The sequence below is a fragment of the Mobula hypostoma genome, chromosome 16 (genome assembly GCF_963921235.1).
Source record: "Mobula hypostoma chromosome 16, sMobHyp1.1, whole genome shotgun sequence".
NCBI classification, from domain to species: domain Eukaryota; kingdom Metazoa; phylum Chordata; class Chondrichthyes; order Myliobatiformes; family Myliobatidae; genus Mobula; species Mobula hypostoma.
In genome coordinates this window covers 46132921-46157746 of record NC_086112.1, presented here as the reverse complement: position 1 = coordinate 46157746, position 24826 = coordinate 46132921, and the positions used below count along the sequence as shown (strand labels likewise).

Genomic DNA, 24826 nt, shown 5'->3' with positions numbered 1-24826 from the left:
TAGCATGTCCCCAGCCTTTTTTGCTGGAGTTACCATTCAATTCTCAGCTTCTCATTTCCATTTGAATGCATTGTGGGCATGCAGACTGAATCAGAACAGAAACTGTTTGGAAATTTAAATTTAAAAAAAAACACAAGTAGGCATTATATTCATCATGCCAATGTAATTCAATTTCACCGAACTTAGCATCTAACTCTTTGAACTGTTCACCAATGACAGCCTAAATTTCCAACTGCCTGTGGCTGACCTTGTAACAGCAGTTTTTTCTTTTTCGGCCACTGTTGCAATCACATGGATCCCAGCCACGCATCACCAACTTTATATCTTCTGTCTCCAACACTGCCTTATAGACAGACTTCTGGAACTCCGTTAAAGAGCAATAAACCACCTAAGAAGAAAAAAAATACTTAAAATCAGTAAATTTGAGGGTTCTTAGTTCATCCACTGATAACTGGTCAGGTCACATATTACCAGTTCAGGTAACTAACCCTGTATGTCAGTAATATGTGCGAAGTGAGCATGCATTATTTACATACAATCATAACTGTACCATACAGATATGGAAAACTAAGAACATTTACTTTATTTGAAAATTTAAAAAATCTGCAGATGTTGGAAATCTGAAATTTTAAAAATGACCTGAACTTTAACCGTTTTTTTCCTTCCTGAATCTTCTTAACTTGCTGAGTATTTCTAGCAGTTTCTATTTTATATTAGTTAATTTAATTTTCTTAGTAGCCTCTAAATGAGGAAAGGCACGTGCATGACCGGTGGAAACATAACATTGGTAATGGGCAGTGCCATCCAAAGTTATCTGTACAGCTTCCTTTAGAAAGGATAACTAAATTAATATGACAGAATACAATATTTGAGCAACTCAGTACTGGAGCAGGAAAGGTGGTGATCAAGGCCAACAGGGAAGTACTACACATGATTCAGTCAGGGAAAAATTACAATTTCAGTATAAAAACAACATTCTATGAATATTCAAGATTTGTAATTAAAAGAAAATTTCAGAAGTATTCAGCAAGGCAGGCAGTCCCTGTGGAGAGAGTATCATGTGTAACTTGGTGACAGTCTTCATCATTTGCTGGTTTCCATAGAGCTTACTGCTGTTTAGCAGTTCATAGCCAAAAATCACAGCTGCATAGAGCAATTATTTTACTACCTTCCAAAGTCAATAAATAAAAAATTAGGTATAAACTCCAGTCAAAATAAAGTGATAAGTTTTCTGAAGTCTTTTGGTCTTTTTAAAGCTTACGGCGCAGGTAGGTGCACACTCAGAATTACAGGGAGTAGCAGCTCATCTCCAGGATTAGTCTGAGTATAGCATTTTTATCTGGCTTTAAAGGATCCCAAACCACATACTTACACAAAAATATACATTCAAAATATTTACCTCATAACTTAAATAATTTACCCCATTTCTACTCAATTGTGAGTTGAGAGGTCCAAATACTTTACTTTACCCCTGATCTTCTTATGTTGAAGAATTTTGAAAAAGATGGAAAATGACAGAAGCCTGTTTTAATTTTAACTTTTATCTCATGTAACAGCAGGACAATGGATAGCACAGTCAGATAACGTGCAAGAAGGGGATAGACCGGGTACAAGTTCGAGTGCTAGACATTAATTGAGGGGTAACCTAGATGGCCAGTTGCCCAGCCTTCAATTGCTTTGCTTTACAGTCCAAAGCCCTGCCAATGAAGGTCAACATTTCATTAGTCTTCCTAATTAATAGCTATCCTCACACTAGCTTTTTACCCCCAATCCCACCCACTTCCCACAAGCACCAGTGCCCCCAAATACTTCGTAATGAAGCAGTCGGTAGCTTTGTTCGATTTAAATAGTAATAATTTGCTGCTATCACTTAACATTGTGTAATATATTTACATAATGTTCATTTGTGTAATATATTAATACAATGTTCATTTACTGAAGATCCCCATTGGGAACTAACGACCATTCTCCAACAGACTTTTTATGCAAGTGCTAGCTATCTACGTTTATTCAGAAACACAGTTATATTACTGGGCTGATCTTAATTTACCCTGTCTTCTTTTCTTGGTAGTTGATCACTGATGAGAGATTTGGTGCGCCTCAGAAACCAAAAGGACATGTGTTTTGTCAACTGTCTGACCGATTTTCTTCCAACAGCTAGTTCTCTTTTAGTTGCCCCGTGTCTCTGACCGAATTCAATTGGATTGCCAAAATCTTCCTTAAAACGAGCTCTGCTGCCCAGGCAGCCTGGTATGGCCCTGCAAATAAATTCCAAGAGACATTTCATACTTTCTGCCAGTCAAATTATTAACAAAGCAAGGAATAATTTACACAGTCAATTTATTAGGGCTGACTGCTGCATTTTAGTGAGTAGCTACCTTCATTAAAATAGTTTCTCAGAGACTGCAACCATTTTAAGAATTAAGAATTGTTGAGTTTGATTAAGTATTTTTTTTTGCTAGCACTAGTGTCAATATGTCCAGTACAACAGGGTCTGAATGGCTCAGCTGTGGCTACTCCTCTAAGAGCAATGTTTGATTTCTATAGCCAACCTTTTGTGTAAAGGTATCTACTTTCAGGAAATAAAGGTAATTCTAATTTGTCTCCATCCTCCAAACAGAAACACAAGTTTTACCCATGAAGTTCTTTGAACCTTTTTTTGCAAAAAGGTTTTATTGAAAAACTATATTCAAGAACTTAATTGTTATTTTAAATTGAACTGTGAAAGGTTGGTTAGTCAACTGGGTGACAAATTAGTAACTGCTAAGGCAATAACTGAGGCTATTAATGTTTAACATTTTTTATTCATTAACCATACTTTGATTCTTATCTGACAAGATTGGCCAAGAACATTAACTGATCTAAATAGTAATGAAAAATTGCTTTTGCATAGGACTTCACACATTGTTCCAATTTAATATGGTTCACAGTTTCTTTTTGGTAGGTAAATGAGGTAAGCATCCTGCAATAGCAACAAATCACAAGTAATGAGATCAGTCAATGGATTATCTGGAGCTACTGCTTAATGTACAACATCAGTTCAATCAGGTACATACTGAATTCTACTGAACTAAATCTCTCACCCATAAATAGCTAGGAACACTGTTTGCTCAAATATCACTTATTAACTGCTATTTATTAGGCTAGGGAAATTACAAGTACTGACAATATTCAATGGCTTTAGCATCACTAAGTTTTACACCACCGATACCCTGGGGGGCGGGGGGGGTGGTCATCATTGATGAGAAACAATTGGCACAGACACATAAATACAAGAATAGCCATCCTGTAGCAAGCCACTCTCCTCCTGCCATCACAAGACTTTTCTGTCATTTATAATCAGGAGTGTATCAAGAATACGCTATATTTGTCTGAATGAGTGGCATGCAAACAGCTCTCCAGGATCAATCTGCTTGACAGGCATCCATCAGCAACTCTCACATTTAGTCTCTACTATCAATGCACAGCGACTGCAGTGAGCATCAGCAAGTAAACACTTTGCATTACTTGCACAGAGAACTCTGACAGCAACTCCCCCACCCCCCAAATCAGTGACTTCTACAATGAAGAACAGCAGTAGTTGCATGGGGTCGTCATCACCTGAATGTTCCCCTTCAAGTGATATAGTAACATATTAGTATAGTCATGGAAGCATAATGTCTCTCCTTTATTATGGCCGGGTCTAAACTCAAAGCTTCCTGCCCAAAAACACACAGAGTGGCCTTCATGAGAGTGAATGCAGCAGTTCAAGAGGGCACCACCACCACCTTTTCTAGAGGGCAGCCACCATCACCATTTTCTCAAGGGCAATTTAGGAATGGCAATAAATTCTGACCTTGCTGAAATGCCCAAATCCTGAAAATGAACATTTAAAAAAAAAAGACAAGTAGCTGAAAGCTATAATTTTGGAAATGCCAGTTGAATTTTTTCACATCTTTCTATACACCTGGTGATCACTTTCTGCAGCCATTTAACCTTGCGTCAATTGCCTCCCATGAGACTTGTTAACAATTGGAAGATGATGCAACATATTAAATGTTGTGACTAGTTTGGTTAACTGCTGTGTCAATAACCAAATAGGACTTGGTCTACTTCCCACTTTGCAATCAAACATCAGAAATGCATCCTGAAATAATTGGCTGGTCTTAAAATAAACAGTATAAAAGTACTTACCAGTCCATGACACACCATAACTCATCCATGTTGTTCTGTAAAATGGTTCCAGTTAGCCCAATTCTAACCTTGCATTTCAGGGCTTTCAAAGCCTCTGTGATCTGAGCTTTAGGATTCTTTATCTTGTGGGCTTCATCGACAAATACTGCAGACCATTCAATACTGTGCAAAAACAGAACATGAACTACACAAGTTAAAAAAATATTGCAATTCCTAGGAATATCTATTCCTGTACAACAGAACAGAATTACAGTTTAGTAAATTCTAAAACAACACAATTCTACAGATGTTCTTGATAACAAGACTCTATAACAGTGTCAGAACTAAACAAAAATCGAGATATTTTGTTTACTTCTAATGATACCACCCAAACGGATAATGTACTGTTATTGGAAAATATAAACTTTGTCAAACTGTCAGACACAAACAAATGCATGTCAGTCTGAATATACTAGGGCACTCCCTATTGATTACAATACAACTTTCTCAGTCGGGTCTATCACTCACTCTTCTCCAGTTCTATATTTGTGTTCTATAAATTTTTCAAATCATTTTCATTGTTACCAGGCCACACCAGACTACTTTAAAATATATAAGTATATTTTTAAAAATATTTAAATTTTCAAGTTTAAACTAGGATCAATTCTTCCACTTTCTGTGGTATACAACATTAAAGCTCAGAAACAAATCAAGGACTTTGGAAGTAAATTGTATTCAAAAGAAAATTGTTTAGCAGCATGCAAAAATATGTGAAAGCCTCTCAGAGAGCACTGAGGAATTCCAAGTGGGTTAATTTGCAAGTTTAAAATCACAGGGAGGTCCCATGCAAGATATAGCAGTCATGAGCAGGTCCAAGTGACCACCTCAGAATAGCAAAGTGTTAGGGCAGGACACTAACCTAATCCTGAAACACAAAACACCATATTATTAAACTGGGAGCAAAACCAAAAGCTGGAGAAGGGGAACTGAGGTTTGGGGGAGATAGGAGGGAGTAACAAAACTAAAGAAATTGTAATTGTATTATTGTAATTGGAAAGAAATTCTGGAAAGGCAAGTACCTTTAACTAGAACACAAACAACAGGAATTCTGCAGATGCTGGAAATTCAAGCAACACACATCAAAGTTGCTGGTGAATGCAGCAGGCCAGGCAGCATCTCTAGGAAGAAGTGCAGTCGACGATTCAGGCCGAGACCCTTCGTCAGGACTAACTGAAGGAAGAGTAAGGGATTTGAAAGTTGGAGGGGGAGGGGGAGATCCAAAATGATAGGAGAAGACAGGAGGGGGAGGGATGGAGCCAAGAGCTGGACAGGTGATAGGCAAAGGGGATATGAGAGGATCATGGGACAGGAGGTCCGGGGAGAAAGACAGTGGGGGGGGGGAACCACAGGATGGGCAAGGGGTATAGTCAGAGGGACAGAGGGAGAAAAAGGAGAATGAGAGAAAGAATGTGTGTATATAAATAAATAACGGATGGGGTACGAGGGGGAGGTGGGGCATTAGCAGAAGTTAGAGAAGTCGACGTTCATGCCATCAGGTTGGAGGCTACCCAGACGGAATATAAGGTGTTGTTCCTCCAACCTGAGTGTGGCTTCATCTTTACAGTAGAGGAGGCCGTGGATAGACATGTCAGAATGGGAATGGGATGTGGAATTAAAATGTGTGGCCACTGGGAGATCCTGCTTTCTCTGGCGGACAGAGCGTAGGTGTTCAGCAAAGCGGTGTCCCAGTCTGCGTTGGGTCTCGCCAATATATAGAAGGCCACATCGGGAGCACCGGACGCAGTATATCACCCCAGCCGACTCACAGGTGAAGTGTCACCTCACCTGGAAGGACTGTCTGGGGCCCTGAATGGTGGTAAGGGAGGAAGTGTAAAGGCATGTGTAGCACTTGTTCCGCTTACAAGGAAAAGTGCCAGGAGGGAGATCGGTGGGGAGGGATGGGGGGACAAATGGACAAGGGAGTCGCGTAGGGAGCGATCCCTGCGGAAAGCAGATGGGGGGGGGAGGGAAAGATGAGCTTAGTGGTGGGATCCCGTTGAGGTGGCGGAAGTTACCGAGAATAATATGTTGGACCCGGAGGCTGGTGGGATGGTAGGTGAGGAACAGGGGAACCCTATTCCTAGTCAGGTGGCGGGAGGATGGAGTGAGAGCAGATGTGCATGAAATGGGGGAGATGCGTTTGAGAGCAGAGTTGATAGTGGAGGAAGGTGTCCCTTTCTTTAAAAAAGGAGGACATTTCCCTCGTCCTGGAATGAAAAGCCTCATCCTGAGAGCAGATGCGGCGGAGACGGAGGAATTGCGAGAAGGGGATGGCATTTTTGCAAGAGACAGGGTGAGAAGAGGAATAGTCCAGATAGCTGTGAGAGTCAGTAGGCTTATAGTAGACATCAGTGGATAAGCTGTCTCCAGAGACAGAGACAGAAAGATCTAGAAAGGGGAGGGCCGTGTCGGAAATGGACCAGGTAAACTTGAGGGCAGGGTGAAAGTTGGAGGCAAAGTTAATAAAGTCAACGAGCTCAGCATGCGTGCAGGAAGCAGCGCCAATGCAGTTGTCGATGTAGCGAAGGAAAAGTGGGGGACAGATACCAGAATAGGCACGGAACATAGATTGTTCCACAAAGCCAACAAAAAGGCAGGCATAGCTAGGACCCATACGGGTGCCCATAGCTACACTTTTAGATTGGAGGAAGTGGGAGGAGCCAAAGGAGAAATTAAGAGTAAGGACTAATTCCGCTAGACGGAGCAGAGTGGTGGTAGAGGAGAACTGATTGGGTCTGGAATCCCAAAAGAAGCAGAGAGCTTTGAGACCTTCCCGTTGGGGGATGGAAGTTTATAGGGACTGGACATCCATGGTAAAAATAAAGCGGTGGGGGCCAGGGAACCTAAAATCATCCAAAAGTTTAAGAGCATGAGAAGTGTCACGAACATAGGTAGGAAGGGATTGAACAAGGGGGGATAAAACCGTGTCGAGGTATGCAGAAACGAGTTCGGCGGGGCAGGAGCAAGCTGAGACAATAGGTCTGCCAAGACAGGCAGGTTTGTGGATCTTGAGTAGGAGGTAGAAACAGGAAGTGCGGGGTGAGGGAACTATAAGATTGGTAGCAGTGGATGGGAGATCCCCTGAGCGGATAAAGTCAGTGATGGTGTGGGAGACAATGGCCTGGTGCTCCTTAGTGGGGTCACGATCGAGGGGTAAATAAGAGGAGGTATCCGCAAGTTGTCGCTGTGCCTCGGCAAGGTAGAGGTCAGTACGCCAGACTACAACAGCACCCCCCTTATCGGCAGGTTTATTAATGTTAGGATTAGTGCGGAGGGAGTGGAGAGCAGAGCGTTCCGAAGGAGTGAGGTTGGAATGGGAACAAGGTGCGGTGAAGTCGAGACGGTTGATATTCCGGTGGCAGTTAGCGATAAAGAGATCCAGAGCAGGCAGAAGACCAGAGCGGGGTGTCCATGAAGAAAAGGAGGGTTGAAGACGGGAGAAGGGGTCATCGGTGGGGGTGGAAGAGTCCTTGCCGAAGAAGTAGGCTCGGAGACGGAGACGGCAGAAGAAGAGTTCCGCATCATGGCGAACACGGAACTCGCTGAGGTGTGAGCGAAGGGGGACAAAGGTCCCCCTTTAACTAGCTTTATTCTTTGAGTTCAATCTATATTGATAACCTAATTGTAACTCCAGGGAATTACGCGAGTTTAACAGACACAGGGAGGTGGCATCTTGCAATTCCCTTCAATTTGGATAAAGCATAATTAACGCAATGGATTTGAAAAGGTGTCCAGACAATTCACATAATAGGTTACTTGGGCAGTCAGGATCTTTTATTTTCGGGGTAAATAAAGGTTGGAAAGATACACATGTGAGATGGAAACAATACTGGAAATGATCAGCAAGTGAAGCATTGTATCTAGATAAGCAGTTAATGCTTCAAAACATGAAACTGGAGGGCTGATTAAAAAGTTATCAATCCAAAACTTTAATGTATTTCTTTTTCTCCTGATATTGCCAGATCTTAAGAATTTTTCCAATTTTGGAAATTATTTGAAAAACACATTTTTTAATCTCAAAGAAAGATAAAGATGAATGGTAGGGCCATGCGGCAGAACAAAGGTACCTGGGGACACAGATCCATCACTCTTCAAAAGTGGCATAAAGTGGCATTGCAGGTACACAGGTAGATACGGTTGTAAAGAGAGCTTCTGGCACATTGGCCATCAGAAATCAGGGCAATGAGTTTAGGAGTTAAGATGTTACGTTGGAAGTTGTTCAAGACGTTGATGAGGCTGGATTTGGAGTATTGTATGCAGTTCTGAGTCATGTACTTATAGGAAAGTTATCAATAAGTTTGAAAAGAGTGCAGAGGCAACAATTATACCAGTGCCTAAGAACAATAATGTGAGCTGCCTTAATGACTATCGCCCGGTAGCACTCGCATTTAGTGATGAAATGCTTTGAGAGGTTGGTCATGACTAGACTGAACTCCTGCCTGAGCAAGGACCTGGACCAATAGCAATTTGCCTATTGTCACAATAGGTCAACGGCAGATGCAATCTTAATGGCCCTTCACATGGCTTTAGACCACCTAGACAATACAAACACCAATGTCAGAATGCTGTTCATCGACTATAGCTCAGCATTTAATACCATCATTCCCACAATCCTGATTGATAGGTTACAGAACCTGGGCCTCTGTACCTCCCTCTGCAATTGGATCCTCGACTTCCTAACCAGAAGATCACAATCTGTGCGGACTGGTGATAACATATCCTCTTCGCTGACAATTAACACTGATGCACCACAGGGGTGTGTGCTTAGCCCACTGCCCTACTCTCTCTATACCCATGACTGTGTGGCTAGGCTTAGCTCAAATACTATCTGTAAATTTGCAGATGATACACCCATTGTTGGTCGAAGCTCAGAAGGTGACGATAGGGCGTAAAGGAGTAAGATATGCCAACTAGTGGAGTGGTGTCACAGCAACAACCTAGCACTCAATGTCAGTAAGACGAAAGAGCTGATTGTGGACTTCAGGAAGGGTAAGACGAAGGAACACATACCAATCCTCATAGAGGGATCAGAAGTGGACAGAGTGGGCAATTTCAAGTTCTTGGGTGTCAAGATCTCTGAGGACCTAACCTGGTTCCAATATATTGATGCAGTTATAAAGGCGGCTATATGACTATACTTCATTAGGAGTTTGAAGAGATTTGGTATGTCAACAAATACACTCAAAAACGTCTATAATTGTACTGTGGAGAGCATTCTGACAGGCTGCGTCACTGTCTGGTATCGGGGAGGGCTACTGCACAGTACTGAAAGACGCTGCAGAGGGCTGTAAATTTAGTCAGCTCCATACCAGCAAAGTACCCAGGACATCTTCAAGGAGCGGTGTCTCAAAAAGGCAGCGTCCATTATTAAGGACCTCCAGCACCCAGGGCATGCCTTTTTTTCACTGTTACCATCAGGTAGGAGGTACAGAAGCCTGAAGACACACGCTCAACGATTCAGGAACAGCTTCTTCCTCTCTGCCAGTTGGTTCCTAAATGGACATAGGATCCTCGAACACTATCTCACTTTTTTAATATATATTATTTCTGTTTTTTGCATGATTTTTAATCTATTCAATATATGTATATTTACTTAATTTATTATTTTTGTCTTCTATATTATGTATTGCATTGAACTGCTGCTGCTAAGTTAACAAATTTCACGACACATGCTAGTGATAATAAACCTGATTCTGAAAGTATATGTCTCTGGAACTTGACACTTGAGTTATAGGGAAAGGTTGAATCGTTTAGGACTTTATACCCTGAACTACAGAAGAATGAGGGGAGATCTTGTACAGCTATACAAAATGATGAATAGTTTTATGTCGAGGGTATACTGAAGATAGGGACCATGAATGTTTTTACACTTCAGGTTAGGTGACACTAGAATTAGAAGTAGGGGGAAAGATGGAAATATATAAAGCGAATGTGAGGGGAGGAATCTTGTTCACACAGAGGATGGTGCGATATAAATGAGCTGCCAATGGAAGTGGTAGATGCGGGCTCAACTGTAACCTTTACAAGTTTGGATAGGTCCATGGATGAGAAGGGTATGGAGGGCTATGGTCTGGTTGCAGGTAGATGGGACTAGGCAGAATCCCCAAGCCGGCACCAACTAGATGGGCCAAAGGGCCCTTTGAAACTATTTGAACTTCCTTAAATATTTACTAAGAACACTCCAATTTGTTCCAAATAACCCATCACCTGGATGACTGCTATAATTTGTCTCCATGGTAACCCTAGTTTAACCTACCAGGGATATTCCACTTATCCTATCTTCCAATCTCTCAACCACCTTCCCTGCAACTTAGAATCGAGTTGTTTTCTCTTTCCTAGTTCTGACACATGGCCTTTAAGCTTTAGTATTTACTCTGTTCCTCTTACCAAAGGTGATGCCCAGCCAGTTGAGTGTTTTAATTCATCTTGAGCTGAAAGTCTAAGTTCCAAAATCCACCTTTAGATTCCCAACATTCCCAGTGATACAAATTCTACCATTTCACTTGTGCATCATTTACCTGCAATTTGCACAGGTTATGAAAACAGTGCCCTGAGTCAAGCTTTTCAGCAGAGGGGGGGTACAGTTTCAGTAAGAATGCTACGAGTCAGAGGCAAGAAAATTGACAGGAAAAACTACTAAAAGTGCATTTCACATCCATTTCTTGTATACGTGATTTTGCTAAGAGACAATATAACAGTGCAACTAATCCAAAGGGAAAAAATATCAGACCTATCCTTGTCTCCACCTCATTATGAAGACAGCTGATTCACAGCTTTTGTATTAGAATTCAAAAGATATTACCTTTATTGGGGGTTTAATTCCATTGATCTAACCATAAAATACACAATAGAACATTGAATTTATGTGGATGAACCTCCATATTTTCTTGAATTAGTGCTCTACAAAACTAATTAGCGAGCAAGCCTGGCAGCATCAGACAGGCTGAAGCTCTGTACATAAACTATCCTACAATAAATGTGCTTATAAACTTAAGTAGTAAATGTTAGCAGTAACTCAAAGCAATCCAATGTTAAGTGTATTGTAATATACAAGCTATATACCTGTTGATATCTTCTAGACACAGGCGGACTGTTTCATAAGTAGACAGAGCAATTTCACATTTGCTCCTTCGAATGCAGCTGAATGCGTGGTCTTTCTTGTTGCCGTGCAAGATAGACACTCTAAAATAACCCCAAGTGTCCAGTTCATTTTTCCAGTTATATAACACAGATAAAGGAGAAATTACCAGAAAAATCTTCAAGGGGAAAAAAAAAACAAGTTTTAGGTCCATTGTTGGGATAAATCATTTGGAAAACTGCAAGATGAATACCATTATGCTAATACAGAAGATAAGTTACAACTAACATAGTTGTTATACATAACTCAGTAATCAGGCAGATATTGTGGAAAAAGAAACTAATAATGTTTTCGGTTGAAGGCCCTTTGTCCTCCATTCTCCCTGTAGCTTCATACTAAGCAGCTTTCTCTCCTCAGTTCTGACAAAGGAATATCTCTGCTATGTTGGGACCAGAGTTGCTGTGAGGATACGCTGTTAAAAAAAATCTATCAGGTGTATGTGTTAATGGAGACAGGTAAGGATGGGGAACGTAATCCTTTGCCCATAGAATCTTATGAAATGAGAGCAGTTAGAAAATGCTGACAAAAAATACAAAAATGTTAAATGTGAGGATGTAGAATATACCCAGTAGGTCGGGCTGTGCTACAGGAGAAAGTGAACCAGCGTAATGGATGGGCGCTGATCTTTCTCAGCACCTCTCCATCTCAAAAAACAGACTAAAGACCAATATCCATTAAAGCCCACATAATCTTGATTACTCTTTACCCCATGCTGCCTTCTGCAGTCTCCCAATTCCTTCACCTCTATTGCTTGTGCTCAGTATGAGATTTTCCACAGAGGTGCCTCCAAATAGGGTTTCCTTCTTCCTGAACCATGGCTTCCACTCCACGACCACACTTCAACTATTTTCTGCATCTCTCATCTCAGTACTTCATCTCCTGGACAGAAGAAGGACAAAGTTCACTTTCTATCCCATTAGCCCAAAGCTCATTCTTCCCGATTTCCACCAAAGATATCTTTCACTCCTCATTCCATTTCCCTATATGGAATTCCTTTCATGACTTTCTGGTTCACCCTTCCAGCTCAACCAAGCAGTCCATTTGTACGGTACTTTCCCATGCAACTCCTGGATGTGCTACATATGTTCTTTCACCTTTCTTTCCCACCAGCCAGACACCCCAAACAATCCCTTCAGGTGAAGCATCAGTTCACCTTCACTGCTTTTTGGTCTAGAGACTTCATTCAGTGGTTTCTTCTGCAATGGTGAAACCAAACAGATTGGATGTCTGCTTTGCAGAGCACCCACATTCAGTCCACGGGGGTGACCCTGCGCTTGCCACTGCCTGCCAGGTTAACTCTCTATCCTACTCTGCCCCATCTGTGGCCTCCTGCACTGTTATAACAAAATCCAACACAAGAACAAGTAATAGCACTTCATCTTCCATCTGTGCACAGGGTCACAGGTCAGGTCAAAGATCTGTGTGACTGTGTGGATAGTCAGAGGCTTTTTCCCAGGACTGAAATGGCTAACACGAGAGGCTACAGTTTTAAGGTGCCTGGAAGTAGGTACAGGGGAGATGTCAGGGGCAAGTTTTTTTTTTAAACGCAGAGAGTGGATACGATAGGGTCTTTTAAGAGACTCCTGGATAGGTACACGGAGCTTAGAAAAATAGAGTGCTATGGGTAACCTTAGGTAATTTCTAAGAATGTACATGTTTGGCACAGCATTGTGGGCCGAAGGGCCTGTATTGTGCTGTAGACTTCCTATGTTTCTATGTTGGCTCTTTTTCTCCCTTTCCATTTTCACTTCCTGACTTGCTACACCTATCCAACAGAACTACATTTCATAACTTATAAGTAGATTCTTTTGTCTGTGAACTCACATTCCAATTGCTTTTACAAAGGTCCAAGTTCTGCTTTCCTAACTGCGCTTATTAACCTATTGACCACATAACCTTGCTTACATCTCATCTCCAGCTTATCAGAAAATTTCTCCTTGTCCTATTCATCTGTCCCTCATCCTCCTTTCAAGTTAGTTATGATAACGGGTTTCAACCTGATATGTTAACTATTTCTTTTTCCACAGATGCTGCCTGACCCTCTGTTCATTTCCAGCATTTTCTGTTCATTTTAGATTTCAATTAGAATGTCAAATCCATGACACTTGACCGAATCACCAAGTTCAGGAACGGGGATCAAGGAATAACACACACTAGAAAAGTGCGAGAGACTGATCTCAGCTGAAACATCAACCGTTTATCCCTTTCCATAGATGCTACCTGAGCTCCTCTAGCACTGTGTGTATGTTGTGCTGGATAATGTACACAGATGCTTTGGAAGGCATTTGGCAAGATTCTGTGTAAGTGGAGTATGCATACACAGCGTACTCTACAGCATAATGCAATTAGATCAAACATAAAATAGTGTTGCTTAGAGCATACAAAAAGTTGTGCCATGTGATAGAACTACTAGGCTAAGGAGTTTTCTCTTATAGTTCAGGTACCAGTGTATATGTATGTATGTGTATATATATGTATGTATATATATATATATATATATAAAGTGTCTTGTGTTTGGCAAAATGGTGATGCAATGAGTGGGAAAAATATGGAGCAAAAATGTAAGTAAACTATAGAAGATTACAGAAACTGTATGGCAGTTATAATGGAGGCTTTAATTACCCCAGTGTAACCTGGAACAGTTATAGCACAGCAAAAGTGATGAGTTTCTGAAATTCATCTAGGATAATCTAGACAATGGTATTCTGCAAAGGTGAGTGAAAAGCACCAGGTTTTGATAGGAGAATGTTAAAGAGATATTACATCACGAGATGAAGATTGACCACAGAAAAGGAGAAGAAAATGGGATTAAAATGCATGAATGGCCCCTGATTCAGTGTGCACTTGGTAGGTGAAATGGCCTGTTTCCATGATGTATGATATGATGACTCTGTATGTAGGTACGAAGATGATTTTCACTGGAGGTTTTGCTGATAAAAGAGAACAAAAGTTTGGGTGGTCAAATATATGATCACTTTAGATCATCAAACATAATGCAGTACATATGGAAGTAATAATAGCATTCAGGAGAAAAGAACAGAAGAGTGTAGAATGTCAGATATATAAATTATTAGAAGTTAATCTGCAGGTTCAAAATACTAAAATTGTAATCCTGGCATGACAGGAGCAGTGATATAGAATAAAAAAAAATTGTAAATAATAAAACCTTCCATTAGGTGGAATTTGGAAGACTGCATTTTAATTATCAATAACTTACATAAAGAAGTCCTAGAGATTGATCATATATGGCTCAAATGTAGCTATACATTGGGGCAAATCTTGCCAAACATTAACAAGGAATTGGCAAGCATAATGTTGTCCTCTAAATATACAGAGAGCATACAAATCTGATTTCACAGTGCCATTCTTTTTTGTGTGAAGCTCCAGTTAACTGTCCTTTTAACTTTCCATAGTCAACCATGCGTTCAGCAATAAAGGGGACAACCCTTCCTCCCCACCATATTTCTTCCAATCAACACTACTTAATGGTATCAATAAACATTGATTGATTTCTCCCAGCTATGTCTACAACGTTATAAGCTTTTTGTGCCATCAGTAGCTATTTCAAGTTGCTTTAGACAAGGAGAAGGTGATGAAGTTTTGAAAATGAGAGGGGAGTTGATTGAAGCACAGAAAATCCTGAAGGACCTTATTTTGCTTTTGTACGATTGTTAGTTGTTCTCCATATTTCAAAGTCTATAGGGAAGAACTTTCACCTCAGTTCAAGATTAATTAAAGCACAAATGTCAAACACTTTTCCTCAGAGTTTCAGAGCAATTGCTTCTTTACACCATGAGCAGATTTTGGCTTCCCGCTGAATATTTTTCTTCATACTCTCCTCCCTGTTTTGCTTTGCGTGCCCTCTTCTCATTTTCTGATCTCACCAGATTCCAAAGGAAACATCTATTCATGGCTACATGCATGGGGGTAACTGGTTATTGAAGAGGTCTTAAACTCGGGACAATACCCTGCAGCACTTACCATGCTACTCTCCTAGACTTGAGAAACTTTAAAGTATGGAAAGCAATTAGCAGTTGTACAAAAGCAAAGTAATATAGCTGTTGGAAATCTTGAGGGGGAAAAAAACAGAAAATCCTGACAATATTCAGCGGGTAAGGCAGCAACTATGGAAAAAGCAGAGTTAACATTTCAAAATAATCTTCCATTATCTCTGACCTGATGAACATCTTCAGCTTTTTTTTGCTCTCCACTACAATTGCTCAATGATCGTCACAAGTACAACTCACTCAATAATTAATGTAGGTGCTGTTGCTAAGTAGCACCGCTGGTTGGGCTTCCCTCTGCTACTGAATAAATACGTGACTGTGCAAGGTTAAAAGAGGACACATAATTCTCAAATATCTGTGTGGTATCTGTTTGCATGATTTGGTTGCATGAGAATAACAAAGCCAAATATTATACTTCTGTCAGAAGCAGAGTCTGTAATAACTATTAAAAACAGATAAATGTTTAATGCAGGAAATGTTTATGGCTCTCAGAAAAGGATTAGGAAATGGAATTAATTAGCCCTTCACAGAACTGGTTCAGATTTGTTAAGGTGAACTGCTCACACGATCAAGATTAATCACAATTCTCCAGTAAGATTAGTGACATGTATCCTAAACTTCAACCTTCACTTTTAGAAGAGGATCCGTTGCTAAAAGTAGAAAATGTAAAGCTCCCTGTATCTTTTATTCTTCAAACTACTTAGTATTTTTGAAGAGAGGAAATCACAGTTGACTTGAAACAAACTTCATGAATTGATTTAATATTATTGGGGTCACAAATTACTACTGCAGACATAATAATTGAAGGCAGATGCATAAGGCACGATAAAGATGAAAATCCAATTTCGACTGTTTTGAAAGATGTTTAAACAACATAAAGGAAACAGTGCATCAAAGACTTTGATAGAAAAATGTTTGAAACATCACCATTAATGGTAACAACTTTTAAGGTTTAATGAAAAACTTTCCAGTTATAAAACAGAAATATCACATGTGGACAAATGAATGAAGGGAAGGATTACTCCTGCTGCCATGTGCCAGTTAGGGCAGGAATAGAATGATAATACAGATGAATGAGTGACTGAAGAACTGGAGCAGGAGGCAGGGACGTCTTCTGGGGCAGGAGAGACCTGCAGAAGAGAGCCGGTTTGCACCTGAAGTGGGGCTATTTGGGAAGATTTAAACTAATTTGGCAGGGGGCTGGGAACAAGAGCATTAGATCAGAAAGTGGAGGGATGAAGAAGGTGGTATAGAAGATGTTAGGGCTAACAAAAACAGGGAGAAGCAACATAACACATAGGATGGAATGGTTAGTTTGACGCGTGTGTCTTTTAATGCCAGGATTATGATAGGTAAAGATGATGAATTTAGAGCATGGGTCAGAACATGGAACTATGATGTTGTAGCCACTACAAAGACTTGGTTGAGAGAAGGATGTAAATGGATGCTTGAAGTCCCAAGGTTTCAGTGTTTTAGAAAAGTTAGAGGGGTAAAGGAGGGCAGAATTGCACAACTAACCAGGGACAATATCACAGCTGTACTCAGAGTGGTCATAATGGAGGGCTCGTCCACTAAGTCGATACGGGAAGAACTCAAAAATAGAAAGAGTGCAATTACTCTGATGGAATTGTACTGCAGATCCCCTAACAGCAAACAGAACATTGATATGCAGGCAGATTAAGGAAAGGTGTAAAAAAATACAATAGGGTTGTTGTTGTAGGGGAGCAGGGGCGGATTTCAAACTTCCCAAATATAAACTGGGACCTTCTTATTACAAGAGGTTTAGATGGGGCAGAATTTGTTAATTGCATCCAGGAGGGTTTCTTAATTAAATAGGTAGATAGTCCAACCAGAAGAGTGGCCATACTGGACCTGGCTACGTGACCGACCTTTCAGTGGATGAGCAGTTAGAGAACAGTGACCACAACTCAAATTTTAAGATAGCTACAGACAAGGATATATATGGACCTTGCAAGAGAGTATTACATTGGAACAGGGCAAATTATGAGAGCATTAGGCAGAAACTTGGGAGAGTTAATTGGGAACGGCTCTTTTTGGGCAAGTCCACATGCAACATGTAGCGGGTGTTTAAAGACTAACTGCATGGAGCTCAGGACAGATATGTTTCAGTGAAAAGGAAGGACAAGGATTGCAAGGTGACAGAACCCTGGATATCAAGAGGTGATGAATATAGTCAAGAAGGAAAAGGAAAAGTATGCAAAGCTTCAGAAGCTAGAATCAGACAGACCCCATGAGGATTATAAAGTAGCCAGAAAAGAATTCAAGCAGGAGATTAGCAAAGCCAGGAAGGGCCATGAAAAATCTTTGGGAAGTAAGATTAACGAGAATCTCAAGACATTCTCTACATACATCCAGAGCAAGAGGATATCTGGGGAGAGAGTAGGACTACTCAAGGATAAAGGGGGAAACATTTGCTTGGATGCAGAGGACGTGAGTGAGGTCCTTAATGACTACTTTACATCAGTATTTACTAAGGAGAAGGACGTGAAGGACAGGAAAATCAGTGCCGAGAATATTGATATCACAAGACAAGACAAAGGAGCAGAAGTAGGTCATTCGGCCCATCGAGTCTGCTCCGCAGCTCCCCCATGAGCTAAACTATTCACCCATCTAGTTCCAATTTCCAGCTTTTTCCCCATATCCCTTGATACCCTGACTAATTAGATACCTGTCAATCTCCTCCTTAAACACCCTCAATGATCGGGCCTCCACAGCCATATGTGGCAACGAATTCCACAAATCCACGACCCTCTGGCTAAAAAAATTTCTCCTCATCTCTGTTTTAACTGGGTACCTTCTAATTCTAAGACTATGGCTTCTTGTCCTGGACTCACCCACCAAGGGAAACAACCTTTCCACATCTACTCTGTCCAACCCTTTCAACATTCGAAACATTTCTATGAGATCCCCTCTTATTCTTCTATACTCTAATGAATACAATCCAAGAGCCGACAGACGCTCCTCATATGTTAGCCCCTGCATTCCAGGAATCATCCTCGTAAATCTTCTCTGAACTCTCTCCAACATCAGTATATCCTTTCAAAGATAGGGGGCCCAAAACTGCACACAGTATTCCAAATGAGGTCTCACTAATGCCCCACAGAGCCTCATCAACACCTCCTTACTCTTATACACTATTCCTCTTGAAATGAATGCCAACATAGCATTCGCTTTCCTTACCGCCAATCCAACTTGGTGGTTAACCTTTAGGGTATCCTGCACGAGGACCCCCAAGTCCCTTTGCACTTCCAATTTTTGAATTTTCTCCCCATCTAAATAATAATCTGCCCGATTATTTCTTCTTCCGAAATGTACAACCGTACATTTGTCAACGTTGTATCTCATCTGCCATTTCTTTGCCCACTCTCCTAAACTGACTAAGTCTCTCTGCAACCTTTCCCTTTCTTCAACATTTCCTGCTCCTCCACCTATCTTGATGTCATCCGCAAACTTGGTCACAAAACCATTTAATCCATAATCCAAATCATCAATATACATCGTAAAAAGAAGTGGCCCCAACACCGACCCCTGCAGAACACCACTAGTAACCGGCAACCAATCAGAATAGGATCCCTTTATTCCCACCCTTTGCTTTCTGCCTATCAGCCAATGCTCCACCCATTTCAATATCTTTCCTATAATTCCATGGGCTCTCATCTTATTAAGCAGCCTCATATGCAGCACCTTATCGAAGGCCTTTTGAAAATCCAAATACACAACATCCACGGCCTCTCCCTTGTCAATCTTATTCGAGATTACCTCAAAAAAATTCCAATAAGTTGGTAAGGCAGGATCTTCCCTTCATGAAACCATGCTGGCTTCGGCCTATCTTGTCATGCACCTCAAGGTATTTCATAACCTCGTCCTTGAGGATTGACTCTAATATCTTTCCAACCACCGATGTCAGACTGATAGGTCTGTAATTTTCTTTTTGCTGCCTCCTTCCTTTCTTAAATAGCGGAACTACATTTGCGACCTTCCAGTCCTCCGGAACCATGCCAGAGTCTATCGATTCCTGGAAGATCATTTCCAATGCTTCCACAATCTCCAAAGCCACCTCCTTCAGAACCCTTGGGTGCACCTCATCCGGGCCGGGAGACTTACCTATTCTTAGTCCACTTAGCTTCCCAAGCACTTTCTCTCTAGTTATCTTGACTGTACCTAATTCTATTCCGATACCTCTGGCTATCAGGTATATTGCTCATGTCTTCCACTGTGAAGACTGATGCAAAATACTCATTCAGTTCCTCCGCCATCTCTTTGTTATCCATTATAATTACTCCAGCATCATTTTCAATCGGTCCCATATCTACCCTTGTCACTCTTTTACTCTTCATATATTTAAAAAAACTCTTAGTATCCTTTTTTTATGTTAATCGCCAACTTCCTTTCATAATTCATCTTTTCTTTCCTAATGACTTTCTTAGTTTCTTTCTGTAAGATTTTAAAGGTCTTCCAGTCCTCATTTTTCCCACTAATTTTTGCTTCCTGGTACGCCATTTCTTTTGCTTTTATTTTTGCCTTAACCTCTCTCGTTAGCCATATTTGTGCCATTTTTCCATTCATGATTTTCTTTTTTCTTGGAATATATTTTTCCTGCATTTTCCTTATTTCTTGTAGGAATTTCATCCAATTCTGCTCTGCCGTCCCTCCATTTAGTTTACTTTTCCAATTGACTTGGGCCAGTTCCTCTCTCATACCATTGTAATTTCCCCTGTTCCACTGAAATATCGATACACCTGATACCAGCTTCTCCTTTTCAAATTTGAAACTGAACTCAATCATATTATGATCACTACTTCCAAGAGGTTCCTTTACCTCCAGCTCCCTAATCGCCTCAGGTTCATTACACAGCACCCAATCCAAAACAGGGCATTTTGAAGTAAAAGAGGAGATAGTGTTGGGTCTCTTAGAACAATAAGGTGGGTAAGTCCCAAGGGCCTGATAGGATATATTCCAGGTTATTAAGGGAGGCAAGAGAAGAAATTGCTGGGGCCATGACCAATATCTTTGTATCCTCACTAGCCACAAGCAAGGTCCCGGTGGACTGGTGAATAGCTAATGCTGTTCCATTATACAAGGGAACCAGGGATAATCTTGGAAACTTTAGACCGGTGAGTCTCACATCAGTAGAAGGGAAGTTACTGGAGATAATTCTGAGGGATAGGGTTTAGGAGCATTTGGAAAGCCATGGCTTAATTAGGGAGAACCAGCATGCCTTTGTGTGGGTCAAGTCGTGTCTTACTAACTTAAATTTTGTTTTTTAATGAGGTGACGAGGGTGACTGATGAAGGTAGAGCTGTGGGTGTTGTTTACATGCATTTTAGTAAAATGTTTCACAAGGTCACTCATGGGAGGCTCATCCAGAAGATTAAGATACATGGGATCCATGGTGAAGTGGCTGTTTGGATTCAGAACTGGCTTCCCCATGGAAGATAGAGGCAGTGGTCAAAGGGACTTAGTCTAGCTGGAGGTCTGTGATTAGTGGCGTTCCACAGGGATCTCTGGTGTATGTGATGTATATAAATAACCTGGATGGAAATGTAAGTGGGTGGGTAGTGAGTTTGCAGATGATACAAAGGATGCTGGCGTTGTAGATAGCACAGAAGACTGGCAAAGAATAGAGCAAGATATAGATCAGTTACAGATATGGGCAGAGAAATGGCAGAGTTTAACATGGTCAGATGTGAAGCGTCGCACTTTGGTAGGTCAAATGTAAAGAGAGAGTATGCTGTTAAGAGCAAGACCCTCAATAGTGCTGATGAGCTGAGGATTCTTAGGGTCCAAGTTCATATCTCCTTGAAGGCAGCTACACAGGCTGACAGGGTGGTTAAGGCGGCATATGGCATGCTTGCCTTTATTAGTCAAGGCATCGTATTCAAAAGTCGGGCAGTTATATTGTAGGTTTTTTTTTAATGCAGAGTGTGAAGGAGTGGTAGGTGCCTGAAATGCAGTGCCTGAGGCGGTGGTGGAGGCACATGTATTAGAGACATCTAAAAGATGTTCAGGTAGCCACATGAAGGTGAGGGAAATGGAAGGATATGAACATTGTGTAGGCAGTGGGGATTGGTTTAGTTGGCCATTTGATTACTAATTTAATTGGTACGGCACAACATTGTGGGCCACAGGGACTGTTACTGTGCTGTACTGTTCTATAGTAATCATTGACCTCTCAAACCTGCTCTCAGATTCAATAACCTTGCTGGCGATTACTGTAGCATCAACTCTACATTCATGTCTACCCATCATAGCCATTCACCTTCTTGCCCATCAAGAATCTATTGAACTCTACCACAAATATTCACACTCTGCTTCCACCACTTCTTGTGGAAGAGAGATCCAAAGACTCTCAGCCTCTGGGACAGTGACCCGTCGCTCGAGATTCATCCCCACTATATGTGTTTAGCCTTTGTGGATCAAGCACTAGGATATCCACAGCTCTGCAATGTCATACCATAGAAAGTATATTCTTATTCTTCCTGCCAGAATGGAAAGTGACACATTCTCCATCATTATGCTTCACATGCAAGACCTTTGCCTACTCTCAGCCTTCCTCGTCTCCATATGTCTTCTAAATAATTTACTTTCCTACACATCTGTGTTACTTGCTAATTTTGCTGACATACTGCATCTTAAATCACTTTATTGAAATCAATCATACAAATTGTAAAGAAGTTGAGATCCCGTACCAATCACTGGCATGCCGCTTGTTACATCTCGGCAACATAAAAATGTTCCATTTATTTGTTTCCTGCCAGCCTGTCAAAATTCTATCCATGCCAATGTTTTCTGCTAGACCATGAACTTTCACTTTCGACAGTGACTTCTTGGAAAGTGAGATCGGCCACAAGAAATAGATTATAATGGATTACTTTGTCATTGAGAGCCTTAGATTCCTTCCTCATAGTCTTCAGCACAAACTCGGGCATGTTATTTTCAATATCCTCTCGGGTTCCTGTTTTATGAAGTACAGCTGCTAGAAAGGAAATAACCTATGAGAAGAAAACATTACATTAAGAATTTGAACATTATTTCCCCCATTTTAAATAAAGAACTATCTCCGTAGAACTCATTAAACAGGTCAAATAAAATTTAAAGAGTAAATATGTTTTCATATAAGGTAAACATTGGTGATAAATTAATACCAGTAACAACCACGTCCATTCAATTCATTACTTAAAAAGTTCAGATAAAAATGTCAAAAAGAGTAAATCTTTCTCAGATTTTTTTCAATAGTTAACTGGATCAGTGTGAAGAGAGTAAAGAGTACATCACTGATTCAAAAGAAAGCTGACTAGATTTGAAATCAATCTTCAATTGTCAATGTTATAATATAAACTGAAAGAAATAGGAATATTAAATTCTCCTACTCTATCCTGCATCAATTCCCTTTCTTCCTTTGTACAGGAATCACTTCCTTTTTCATCCACTAGTCACTCTGATAATGCCAAAATAAAGGTATTTCTGAAGAGGCCAATAACTTCAAGTCTGTATCAAATGATTTCTTGCTGAGTGATTTCAACTGTCATTAAACCTTCTGGTCTTTTAACATCTGATTTCACCTCATTTCTGTCAATCTACAGTCGCCGCTCTCCCTGTATTATAGGGACAGTAATCATCCTGGTCTGGGTGTCAGATGCAGCTCATTGACAGGATTCCCACTGCAAAATTGTAAGTTTGTGGGTTCAAGCTAGAGTCTGGATACTTGAGCACAAAAATCCAAATGGGCTCCCTGGTGGAAGGACAATGCAATTAATCTTCCAGGCGAGACATGAAAACAATACTCCACCAGTTTTCTTGAGTAGGCATTAAATTCCCCATTGTTCTATTTTGCTGGAAATCAGAGGAGTTACCTCTGGTGCTTGGTCAAAACTTCTCTCTCACTCAACACTGTGGAAACAAATGTCATGGTTAAGATCAGATTTATTTGTTGGAGCTTCCTACGTGTTAACTAGTATTCACATTAGTGAATTAACTGATCAACAACAGTAGTAGCTCTGAAAGGAAAATGTTCACCTCACTGCTGCCTTAAATGGATGGCCACCCATTAATTTTAAATGACCCCTAGTTGTAGACTCTACTTCAAGCAGGAGTATCTTCTGCCCATCCATCCTCTCTAGACTGTTCAGAATCTTTTATATTTTAAATGTTCCTTCTTGTTCTTTTAAATTCCAGTTGATACAAGACTAGTCTGAGTAACCCATCATCTGAAGTCAATCTGTCCATTCTAGAAATTAGTCCAGTACACTTACTCTGAAATATCTCCAACATATTATCATCATTCTTTCAATATGGAGATCAAATATTACAATACTGTATATGTGGACTCAACTACTCTGTATGCAACTGAAACATGGGTTCCCCATTCTTGCATTCAATTTACCCAGCAATACTGAAAAAACTGTTAATTTTTCCAATTTATTTTCTGGGTACCAGCACATCAGCCTTTTGAGAATCATACACTTCAATACCTCTGAATCTTAAGAGTTCTGCATTCATTCACCATTTAGATTAATGCTTTTCATTTGTCTAAAATAGACAATTTCACACACATTTCCCCACTGTTCATTTGTAGATTTACCCTCAGATACCCTCTGTAAGATTGGATTTTATATTAAAATCAGCCTCCCCACAGTTTTGGTCCTTGGTTTTCAATATATCTTTGTACTTCTCCATAAAGCTCAAAGTTGTTGTTAGTACCTCTAAAATCCCCTCTCCACTGACAGTCCCTCCATTTGCCCTGCTACATTAGATCCAGTATCATCCCTTCTCAAATAGTGCCTGTCCATTCTCTTCACTACTGAGTATCCTGCCACTACCATCCTCGGCCTATGACTCCTTCCCATTATGTAGTGTCTTATCCCTGAAATCTGTTTCTTCTTCAAAGTTTTATTTTTAATAAGCCCTGTGCTATCCTCTCCTATCAATCCCCTTAATGATTCTTTCCAATGTTACTTTGACAATGTTCACAGCAATCATTGTATCCCATCCCATCTCAAGACCTCTCTGCCATATGCTGCATGTAGAAATACATTCAAACAAAACAGAGCACATTCAGGAGAAAATTTAATTTTACTGGAAGATAACTGGGAATCCTTGCAAAATCATTGACCAAATATCTATTTTCTTACTCAAAGTAACTGTACCAACTGGGGACATCAGAAGGGGAAGATGTTAACAGACGTTACTATCAACGTTGGAATTTCAACCGACTGTCCAATGCTGTGGGCTGTTTGCTGTCTGCAAATTATTAACAATGTAATTACTTAAGTTTTATATCATTGCCAATGGATCCTTAATGCTTCTGCCGCTATTAAAAGCCTGCGTAGCAATTGAAACATGATGCAGTCTTTTTTCCAATGCGGTACAAATCTCTTTCCCACAATAGTCACAGTTCACATTTGATGCAGTTCTTTACCAATTTTGTGGTAAATAGGGACCTACTGTG

The 24826-nt window shown here is 40.5% G+C and overlaps 1 protein-coding gene across 2 annotated transcripts in view; it reads right to left on the bottom strand.

Annotated features, from left to right (window-relative positions):
* ercc6l2 (excision repair cross-complementation group 6-like 2) overlaps positions 1-24826 on the bottom strand; it is a 102981-nt gene that overhangs the window by 69830 nt on the left and 8325 nt on the right. For both annotated transcript variants that reach the window (XM_063068867.1, XM_063068866.1), the window contains exons 4-8: positions 22251-22370; positions 11275-11468; positions 4174-4335; positions 2051-2258; positions 248-388 (exon numbers count right to left, since the gene is read on the bottom strand). In XM_063068867.1, coding sequence (XP_062924937.1) covers positions 248-388; positions 2051-2258; positions 4174-4335; positions 11275-11468; positions 22251-22370 — 825 coding nt within the window. The remainder of the gene's footprint in view (positions 1-247; positions 389-2050; positions 2259-4173; positions 4336-11274; positions 11469-22250; positions 22371-24826) is intronic.